The sequence below is a fragment of the Benincasa hispida genome, chromosome 12, assembly GCF_009727055.1.
Source record: "Benincasa hispida cultivar B227 chromosome 12, ASM972705v1, whole genome shotgun sequence".
Lineage (NCBI taxonomy): Eukaryota > Viridiplantae > Streptophyta > Magnoliopsida > Cucurbitales > Cucurbitaceae > Benincasa > Benincasa hispida.
The window spans coordinates 74,878,032-74,889,777 of record NC_052360.1 but is presented as its reverse complement, the minus strand read 5'-3'; the positions used below and the strand labels follow the sequence as shown (position 1 = coordinate 74,889,777).

At 27.7% G+C, this 11,746-nt stretch overlaps 1 protein-coding gene across 2 annotated transcripts; it reads left to right on the top strand.

Annotated features, from left to right (window-relative positions):
• Positions 1-298: 298 nt before the first annotated feature.
• On the top strand, positions 299-11,539 carry LOC120068021 (cucurbitadienol synthase). 2 transcript variants are annotated; one of them, XM_039019689.1, is made up of 16 exons: positions 299-514; positions 2,621-2,800; positions 2,969-3,058; positions 4,098-4,380; positions 4,964-5,130; positions 5,279-5,581; positions 6,781-6,903; positions 7,027-7,149; positions 7,961-8,059; positions 8,184-8,240; positions 8,362-8,408; positions 8,659-8,802; positions 9,629-9,806; positions 9,925-10,005; positions 11,081-11,164; positions 11,295-11,539. In XM_039019689.1, the coding sequence occupies exons 1-16, from the start codon at positions 299-301 to the stop codon at positions 11,403-11,405; spliced, it is 2,286 nt and encodes a 761-aa protein (XP_038875617.1). In that variant the 3' UTR covers positions 11,406-11,539. The 2 variants fall into 2 exon arrangements, with proteins under 2 accessions (XP_038875617.1, XP_038875616.1); XM_039019688.1 differs by having other exon boundaries at positions 2,612-2,800.
• The last annotated feature ends 207 nt before the right edge of the window (positions 11,540-11,746 follow it).

Genomic DNA, 11,746 nt, shown 5'->3' with positions numbered 1-11,746 from the left:
CATCTTAAATCACCGATTGATCCAAAAATTTAAGCTCGTAGATGAAGGAAAATTTAATATAATATCTAACATTATAATCGAATTTATAATGTTATATGAAATTGGAAAAAAAAAAAAAGAAAAAAAGAAAAAAGAAAAGAAATAAGTGCATGGGTTGGTAGGATTTTATATATAAGTGTCGTAGATGGCATCGAAGTTTTAGTTTAAAATTGTTAACGTGGAAGAAAATCAATTTTAAAAGGCAAAGGAGTGAGTTGATAAAAATATATATATTAGAAAAAAGAGAAAAAAAAGAAAAATGTGGAGATTAAAAGTGGGAAGGGAGAGTGTTGGGGAGAAAGAAGAGAAATGGATGAAGAGTGTAAGCAATCACTTAGGACGCCAAATCTGGGAGTTTTGTGATGATGCTAATGCTACTCCAAAGCACTTGCACCAAATCCAGATTGCGAACAACCACTTTCGTAATAATCGTTTCCATCGAAAGCAATCTTCCGATCTCTTTCTTGCCATTCAGGTTCTTTCCCTTTTTTTTTTTTTCAAATTTATTATACATATCTATGCACAACCGTAATTCATCCTCGACATGTACCTAACTATTTTTCATTTCTTTTAATGATTCTCTATTTTCATTATTTTGGTTTATTTTTCACTATCTACCTTTAAAAACGTGTCCATTTTGATTATTTAATAATGAAATAAATATTAAAATTAAGGAAGAAAATTGATACATTTTAGAATTATAAAGAGTAGAATTTTTTAAAGAGTGTTGAATGAGAATCAAAATAATATAAGGATCAAAGTAATGTTTATTTATTTATTTATTTATTTTTGCATATTACAACCTTGTGAATTTCCTTTTCTTAATTTTAAAAATTAAAACTAAAGGGTTTATTTACGGTCTAATGGACATTCTAAATTAAGATTCTCTCCAAGTTTTGGAGAGATTTTGAAATATATCTTTAATTTTTTACTTTTAGATGCATTTTTTGTATTATTGAAATTAATTTTAAATTAGGAAAAGATTTTTTCGAATGATTTTAAAAACAATAAAAGATATTTTAACAATTTTAGAATTACTCTCAAACATGTCATTAGCTTTTTTAGAAATTGATTTAATTTTGGTACTTGTGAACTTTCATGAAGTTAACCATTTAGTCCTTATACTTTAATTTGTAACGATACTTTATACCTTCATTTTTTTAACAATTTAGCCATGTTATTTTGGTATGCAACAATTTAGTTCACTTAATTTTTAAATTTGCAATGACTTAGGATCTGTTTGAATTGACTTGAGAATTTTTTTTTTAAAAAAACACTTTTGACAAAAATTGTTGAAAATACTCTTCAAAGTTATTTTGAGCAATTGTCAAATACTCCAATTTTTTCTAAAACGACTTATTTTTAGATTAAATACTTGAAAATGCATTCCAAACACACCCTTAATCATGTTGAAAAAAATCTCATCAAAATTAATGGCTGAGTTTTATTGTTATTTAACTATTTAGACTTTGTAGCATACAAACTTATTGGGTTCTTAATTAGTTTATTTATCTACCAATGTACAAACTTCTATTAAATCTTAACAATAATTTTCATGATAAAGACTAAATTGTTATGGATTTTAAGATACATGAGCTTATTGTACTACATGGAGTAAAATTGTTTCATGAATGAAAATACATAACAAATATTAATTCGCTACAAATCAAATTATTACTTTTATAAAAGTTAAAAAAAAAAAAATCATTCTTGACCTTATATATTTATGAGAAAAAAATATTTTCATAACATAATTAATTAATAATAATTTAGTTTCAACCAGATATTTACTTGATAGCCACAACTATTTTTACTTGTGGTGTTAATAAATTTTGAAACTTAATGTGTTGTTTAATTTTTCTCTTAAAAAAGTGTGAAAATCACACTAAATATAAGCTTGATTTCGATAAATTTTTCGTCGTCAAAACATATTTACAAATTATCACTGTTATCAACAAATGAGTACAAAATTTGACTTTAATTTCTATCGAGATATAAAACTTTAGAAATGTAGTAAATTTAGGACTTATTTGTTAACTATTTTTTTCCCTTTTTTATTTTTAAAAATTAAATCTATAAACATCCTTACCACCTTTAAATTTATTGTTTTGTTATCTATTTTTTACCACTGTTTTAATAAATCGAGCCAATTTTTAAAAACTAAAAATAAAAGTAGTTTTAAAAACTTAATTTTATTCTTAGAATTTGACTAAGTATTAAACTCTTTTACTTAAAAAAACATGCAAACCGTTGTAAGAAATGGAGAGAAAATATGTTTAATATCAAAATCTAAAAACCAAATACCTCTCCTTTTGGCATGCTTGTTATGACTCTGGAAACTCTCTCTTGTATATATTTTAAAGAAATACAATCAATTGCTAACGGTTCGGTATATGATGAGGGTGTTAAAGATGTCTTAACCTAGTTGAGATGTGTGAGTGCACCTATTGATTTTCTATCCTCGAGTATTTTGATAAAAAAAAAAAAAAAAAACTAAACTAAACAATAACCAAACGAAGACGGCATTTATTGAAATGAAAGTGAGACATGTAAAGGTTTATTATGTGTACAGAATGAAAAGGAAATAACAAATGATGCCAAAGTTGGAGGAATAATCAAATTGAAAGAAGGGGAAGATGTGAAGAAAGAAGCAGTGAAGAATACATTAGAAAAGGCACTAAATTTCTACTCAGCCATACAAACAAGCGATGGCCATTGGGCTTCGGATCTTGGAGGGCCCATGTTTTTACTTCCGGGTCTAGTAAGTAAAAAAAAGAAAATTTATTTTAAAATATTTTTAAATATAACAAAAATGTCACGGTCTATTAGTTGTAAATGGTAGTAATCTGTCCATATTTATAACCAATAGTCCCTTGTCCCCACATATATAAAATTTGTATTTACACTAACATTATTCAATTACTAACAGGTGATTGCTCTTTATATCACTGGCGTTTTGAATTCTGTTCTATCCAAGCACCATCGCCAAGAAATGTGTAGATATCTTTACAATCATCAGGCATGTGTTATCCGACTTCTACAATGTGACATATAGTTTTATACTATTGAACCTACAAGAGAAAAAAAAAACTATAGTTTTCTCCGCCAGTAGCAAAAGATTTTGGCCTTGTTTGATAACGATTTTTTTTTTGAAAAATTTTACGTATGTTTCCTTTCAATTTCTATACTATTGTTTTCATATTTTTTAAAATTTCGACTTGATTTTTATAAATATTGGTAGAAAAAGGAAAAGAAAGATAATAAGCTTAGTTTTCAAAAACTAAAATCCAAAAATCAAATAGTTATCAAACCGAGCCTTAGTCGATTTTGGTTTTTAGTTTTTGAAAACTAATTTTATAATTAAACACTAACTCTACCCATAAGTTTCTATATTTTATTATCTAGTTTTTGTTCATACTTTTTTTAAAAAACGTAAATTTTGAAAAGTAAAAAAAAAAAAAATAGGTACCAAAAACTTGTAGTTTTTGTATTTTTAAAATTTAGCTAGGAGTTCAATTTACGACGTAAAATTTAGCTAGAAAAAAAACATAAATTTCAAAAGTAAAAAACTAAAAGCGAAGGCCTGTTTGGTAGCCATTTTGTTTTTTGTTTTTATTTTTAAAAATGATGCCTATGAACACCATTTTCATTCTTTCTTTATTATCTACTTCTCACCAATGGTTTAGAAAACAAAGCCAAATTTTGAGAAGTAGCTTTCATAAGAATTGTTTTTATTTTTTGAATTTAGTTAAGAATTTAACCATTGTACTTAAAAAAAATACAAATCATTGTAAGAAATGTGGATGAAATAGGAATGAAATATGCTTAATTTTCAAAAGTAAAAAACCAAATGATTACCAAACCGGATCAAAATGATTATCAAACTGGACCTCGAATGTATGAGTGATCGAAAAATATCTCAAATTTTGTATCAAATAGTTCATAGGAGGATGCATATTCTAGAATCTATATATTTAATGATTAATATAAGTCAGCTAGATTGTGACGGTCTCATTGAATAATTTTTAGAGACTGACAAATTGGTGGTGCATATATAGAATGAAGATAGGGGATGGGGTTTGCACATCGAAGGTTCGAGCACAATGTTTGGTTCGGTACTGAATTATGTTGCACTTAGGCTGCTTGGAGAAGACGCTGATGACGGAGAGGGTGGCGAAATGACAAAAGCTCGTCGTTGGATCTTGGACCACGGCGGCGCCACCGCAATCACTTCTTGGGGAAAGTTGTGGCTCTCTGTACTTGGAGTCTATGAATGGAGTGGCAATAATCCTCTTCCACCTGAATTTTGGTTACTCCCTTATTCCCTACCATTTCATCCCGGTACACAATGTCAATTCTTTTTCTTTTAAATTAAGCGTTTGGTAGTCAATCTAAATTCTATTTTATGCTTTCAAATTTTGGTAGTGAATCTAAATTCTATTTATAAAAATTGTTTTTGAATTTTATGATCTAAATATATGTCTTCATGTTTCTGTATATTCAAATTTTGAATTTTAAAATATTGATAAAATATTAACAAATATAACATGTTATAAACATAATTCATTTTTGTTAAGTTAAATATGTGTTATAAATTATATGATATTAAAATAATAATAATAATAATACAAATTTTTAACTGGAAAAATTCATATAAATTAATCAATAATTTTTTACATTCTCAACTCGAGTAATAATAACTAATTTTTGAACAATTATCATTACAAGAATGCACAAAGTTTTTCGACGTATTGAATTCTGCCTCCCTTTCTCTAGTATGGCGTTGGAGAAAGCAAAATTTTTATAGTTTTGAAATAAAATTTAATTTATACCACTACTACTAAACACATATATGAAAAGATAGATTAATTTTTATGTTTACCAAACATACACTAAACTATTTGAATTTCCTATATTTTTTCAGGAAGGATGTGGTGCCATTGTCGAATGGTTTATCTTCCGATGTCATACTTATATGGAAAGAGATTTGTTGGGCCAATCACATCCATAATTTTATCCCTTAGAAAAGAGATTTACACGGTTCCATATCATGAAATAGACTGGAATAAATCTCGCAATACATGTGCAAAGGTAACACATATATATAAAGATTCATGTAAACTTTGAAACTCAGATATCTTCTCTCGAATAATGTGTTTAGTTGTGGATCGTAAGTGAGTCTATGTGTCGATTTTTCTACTGTTTATACTTGTTGCTTTCTTTGGTCGTCGGGATGCAGGAGGATCTGTACTATCCACATCCGAAGGTGCAAGATATTCTGTGGGGAACAATTTACCATGTATATGAGCCAATGTTTAGTCGTTGGCCAGGGAAAAGACTGAGGGAAAAGGCATTGAGAAGTGCAATGGAACATATTCACTATGAAGATGAAAATAGTCGATATATATGTCTTGGGCCTGTTAATAAAGTACTTAATATGCTTTGTTGTTGGGTTGAAGATCCTTACTCAGATGCCTTCAAATTTCATCTTCAACGAGTCCCTGACTATCTCTGGGTTGCTGAAGATGGCATGAGAATGCAGGTTTCAACTCTGTTTTAAATAATCGTGCTTTTTTTTTCATTNTATTTTTTCTTTTTTTTTCTTTTGGCACTTTTTAACCAAATTTCATGAATTTTTTAAGTCCCATTTGGTAATCATTTGATTTTTGTTTCTTGATTTTAAAAATAAGTCTATTTCCTATTGCATCTTTGTTAAGTATAATGGTTGAATTCTTAGCTAAATTTCAAAAACAAAAACAAGTTTTTGAAAACTATTTTTTTTTAGTTTTTGAATTTTGATTTGGTTTTTTAAGTCATTGATAAAAAATAGATAACAAAAGAAAAAATTTGGAGGTAAAAGTAGTATCTATAAGCTTAATTTTTAAAAACAAAAATAAAAAACCAAATGGTTACCAAATAGAACGTTAAAGCACCCATTTTTTATAGTGATTTTTTGTTTTTGAAAATGACACTTGTTTTCTTGCAAGTTTTTTTTTTATTTTTTTTTTATTTTTTTATTTTTAATCATGGTTTTAATCTTTCCTAACTTAAAGCTTAGTCTTAAAATATTCTAAAAATAGTTTTTTAAAAACTATTTTTTTAGTTTCAAGATTTGACTTGGTTATTTAAAATGGTCTTAAAAAAAGTGACTAACAAAAACAAAAGAATCAATAGATAGAAATAGTATTTATAAACTTTTTTTTAAAAAAAGTAAATTATTATCAAAAGGGATCTAAAAGGTTAATTTAGAAATTTATCACCAAACTTTTAGGTTTGTATCTATTTGGTCTTCAATTTTCAAAAGTGACGTATTGGTCCCTAAATTTTTAATTTTATGTCTAATAGGTTCCAAACAAATTATTTTTTTTAAAATTAATTGATTTTGAATTTTATATCCAATGGAATAGAAAATTTTCAATTTTTTTTGTTTAATAGATCACATATATTTTTTAAAAATAAATTGATAGCTCAATAACTAAATTTAAAATTTTGAAAATTGAGAACTGTTTAGATACAAATCTTGAAAGTTTATAAACTAAATTTGTAATTTAACTTTTTAAAAGTTACAGTTTTTTTTTTTAGTTTTAAATACATAGATAGAAAATCGATAACAAAAGAAAGAAATCAATAAATTGAAATTTAAAAGCCAAAATGGTTATTTTCCCCAGTGATATATGAATAATAATAGATGAACAAATTGATTATTAAGAAAAAGTGGTTAATTATTAAGTGCATATGCAGGGTTACAATGGGAGCCAGTTGTGGGACACAGCTTTCTCTATCCAAGCAATCATATCCACCAAACTTATAGACACCTTTGGCCCAACCTTAAAAAAAGCACATGATTTTGTTAAAGATTCTCAGGTTTTTATTTTGTGTTTGTTCAAATTATTGCTATATGTACAGGAATAATAATGATATATATGCATAGAATTCGTCATTGTCGAGGTTTTTTTTGTTTTTTTTAATATTTTGGTTTTATTACAGATCCAACAGGACTGTCCTGGAGATCCTAATGTTTGGTTCCGTCACATTCATAAAGGTGCTTGGCCATTTTCAACTCGAGATCATGGATGGCTCATCTCTGACTGTACAGCGGAGGGATTAAAGGTATCAAACTCCACTCAATTATCCGGTCACACGTTCATGATCTCATATTGTCAATTGATTTTGAGATAAAAACTTCATATTTTTCTAATATAATATTAGAAGAACACATAAAGTCCAAATAAGTGTTCGATATAAATATGGTAAATTTGAAAGCGACACTGTCTTGAAAAGACATGTTGAATATCAACCCATGTTAAGAAAATGGAGAGGCGTCGTGAAATCTCATATTTTTCTAATACATATTTCTTACTTGTAGACTAATTTTTGTACAAAGCCCAAGGAGTGAAATTAATATTTATTTGAGAGAATTATATAACAAGGATTCAAACACGAAACCTCTTTATTTTGAGATACTATGTTAAATTACCAATTGATTACTTGGGAGCTTAGAAATTTGTAGAATACCCATGAATGAAAAGAAAGGAGAAAAAAAAAACAAATTAAAACCTTAGAGATTTTGGAGAATGAACAATATGTATTTCGTTAAAATTTGTAGATATAGCAAAATTTAGATTTTATCTTTAAAATCTATCAATGATAGATCATATAACTAGTAGGGTCTATCACTAGTAAGCATCTTATCACTGATAGATTTTGCTATATTTGCAATTCTTTAAAAATATTGCAATAATTAGAAATGAGGAGATTGTTACAACAAACTTTTAAGTTACTAGGATCGAACGCAACTTCTTTGTTCTAATATCAGGTAAATCACCACTAAACTAAAAAATTTAAGTGGGTGAGTCATTGTAGTAAATTTAATTACGTCAATAAACTTTAACAAGTTACTCATGAACTTGGGCTATTGCAGGCTTGTTTGATGTTATCGAAACTTCCATCGAAAATAGTTGGGGATCCATTAGAAAAGAATCGCCTTTTCGATGCTGTAAATGTTCTCCTTTCTTTACAAGTGAGTTTAATTACTTGCCCACACATCATTAATATTCTTGATTATATTTTACATAATTTTATTCATATTATCTAGTTTAATTTTATTAATTTATTTTACATCTTCGAAATATATATGCATTCAGAATGGAAATGGTGGATTTGCGTCATACGAGTTGACAAGATCATACCCTTGGTTGGAGGTAATATTGTCATGAAATAATAATACCACCTCATGCTATATTAGCTTTATTATGCACAATAATAATTATAAAATCTAATGTTGGTTTATTGTTCTTGTTAATGGTTTCGTGTTTTTTTCAGTCGATCAACCCTGCTGAAACCTTTGGAGATATCGTCATCGATTATCCGTAAGTGTGTGGATGTAGTAACGCACGCTTGTTTTGATAACTAATTTTATTTTTGATTTTTTTTGTGAAAACTTAGGTTATGGTTTTAAAATTTGGTTTGAATTTACATGTGGGTTTTTAAAGAGTGTGATAAACTTAAAAAAAACTCGTATGAAACCTGTATAATTTTTAAACATAGAAAATAAAAAATAAAATGATTATCAAACGAAACGGTGCTTCTTTATATTATAGTTTGATGTCATCCTTGCAGATATGTGGAATGCACCTCAGCTACAATGGAAGCATTGATGTTGTTTAAGAAGTTACATCCAGGCCATAGGACCAAAGAGATTGATATTGCTATTGCCAAGGCAGCCAATTTCCTAGAAAATATGCAAAGAAAGGATGGCTCTTGGTTTGTTTCCTTACCAACATTTTGCTTTTCCATTGATAAAACTAAAGTTCAATTTTTTTTTTTAAAAAAAAATATAATATTAATATTAAAAATTTAAAAGTAACATAAATAGTTTATTGGAATGAAAAAAAAATTAGGTGCGTCATAGACTGTACTCATCTTTATAGTAGCTCGCTCAATTGTCCAACTGCACAATTTATCTCAATTTAACTTTATTATGTGATTGGAGTTGGCTGTATAAAAATGAGTACAATTTAAGATGTACTCAAGTATTGTTCATTGAAATGGTGGTAAGAGTGTTGAAAGTCCTCTAGCCTAGCTCTATGTCCTTGATATATCCTAATTCATTAGAATTTAGGTCACATTTACTCAAGGAAAAACGTAATAAATCAATACAAATCTCAAAAGTGGGTCTCATTTGATTACGTTTGTGTTAATGAAATGCGGGATCCACTTGCAAATGTGTAATTGAAGAACGCAATTCAATTGAGGCACAAAAGGTGATCAATCTGATTGCGTTTCAAAATTACATGGGACCCATAGCCGATATCATTAACTGTTACACTATGGAAAGAATGAATTTGTTTCATTTATTGTTATTGTTACCATTTGACCCTAAATAACAATGGTTACGAGAATCGTAAATGTGACAAATTCATAATTGTAAGTAAATATGATAAAAGAAAATCTAATTATGTTTGCATCCATTACTATTACACCGTTTTTTTACGGATTGGTAAAGGTGGTTTAAATATTTCAATTAATTTTGGAATAAATTTTCGAACAAAAATTCTGAATCCGTCACTGGTGGGTGGGTTGTTTGTAGGTATGGATGTTGGGGGGTATGCTTCACGTATGCAGGGTGGTTTGGCATAAAGGGATTGGTTGCTGCGGGAAGGACATATAATAATTGTGTTGCCATTCGCAAGGCTTGTGATTTTCTTTTATCTAAGGAGTTGCCCGCCGGTGGGTGGGGAGAGAGTTACCTTTCATGTCAGAATAAGGTGTGCCTTATTTTTTATTATTTTATCATATCCTAATTTCCATTCTTCTATATACATTACTTTTTTAATTTACATTAAATAAATTAATTCTCTTTTTCTAATTTCTTTATGGGGGTAGGTCTATACCAATCTCGAAGGAAACAAACCACACTTGGTTAATACTGCCTGGGTTTTCATGGCTCTCATTGAAGCTGGCCAGGTAAATTCTATTCTAATACTCCGGTTTAATAATCATTTAAATTCCGTTTCATACCTAAGTAAAATATACAAAATATTATTTTTATTTATTGGTTTTTTTTTTTTTTTTTCCTTTTGTTATCTAATTTTTCTTTAAGATTGTGTTTTGAAAGTTAAGGAAAGTGGTTTATAAAAATTTGTTTCTTGAATTTGAATATATAAAGAAATCATGAGAAAAGAAGTAGAATTTTTTAGAAACTAAAAATCTTAGCTCTAAACTATACTATTTTCACTACTATGGTAGTTACCAAAGTTTCTTTGTTGTTATCGTTGTTTTCCACTTTTTTACAAATATTTTGAAAATCTAAACTATGTTTTAAAACTTAAGTCCCGTTGGATAATTATTTAGTTTTTGAAAATGAACACTTCTTCTATTCATCAATTTCTATATTTTGTTGTTCACTTTTTACTGATATTAAAAAAATCAAGTTAAAATTTGAAAATAGTTTTAAAAAACTTGTACTTAATTTTAGAATTTGATTAGGAATGCAAGTATTTTTTTTAACAAATGTGAAAATTATAATTGATAAATTATGAAGAAATTAAGGCCCCATTTGATAACTTTGTTTTTGTTTTTGAAAATTAAGCCTATATCATCCACATTTCTTACCACGATTGTACAATGATTGAATTCTTAGCCAAATTCAAAAAACATAACAACTTTTTTAAGGTTACTTTTTTTAGTTATCAAAATTTTGCTTGGTTTTTTAAACCATCGGTGAAAAATAGATAACTAAGGAATAAATTTGGAAGTAGAAGTATTGTTCATAGGCTTAATTTTCAAAAAACAAAATAAAAAACCAAAATAATTACCAAACGAGGCCTAAATAAACATAGATTTTAAAAACATAAAGCTAAAAACAAAATTGTTATCGAACTAGACTTAAAAAATTAGCTTTGCTTTTGAATTCTTACTAGAAATGTGGATATATTTAAAAAAAAAAAATGAAAACCATGTTAAAAGATTACGTCGTTACCACACAAGATTTTATATATAAGTATTAATAGCGTCATGTGCTAATAATTTTGTTTGATAGGCTGAGAGAGACCCAGCACCATTGCACCGTGCAGCAAGATTATTAATCAATTCCCAATTGGAGAATGGTGATTTCCCCCAAGAGGTATATATAATAATTTCTTCATATATATATATATATATATATATATATTTAATTTCATCCATTTTCCTCATATACAATTAATTCCTAACTTAACATTATATATATTTTTTGCATAAACATTATATTACAGGAGATCATGGGAGTATTTAATAAAAATTGCATGATTACATATGCTGCATACCGAAACATTTTTCCCATTTGGGCTCTTGGAGAGTATTCCCATCGGGTTTTGACTCAATAATATATGTAACACTACATAAACATTATTCTACTTCATTTTCATTATTGTCGTATATATAATAATGTATCAGAATATCCATTTTCACCTTAATTTGTTTCATTATCTCATCTAATATAATACACAAACTATATATTATTTTGCCAAACAAAATGTTCAACAGGTGTGTATTAGTTCTCTTGCTTTTCAATTATTGCTTTGATGCCAAGAAATGCAATATTGGAGTCGGGATTCGAAATATTTGGTGTATGATATCTTAACTAATTAAAGTTATGCTTGTGTTAACGTAATATTCGATGATTGTGATCAAGCTATGTCACTTCTTCAAGTTCTAGAAGAGGATA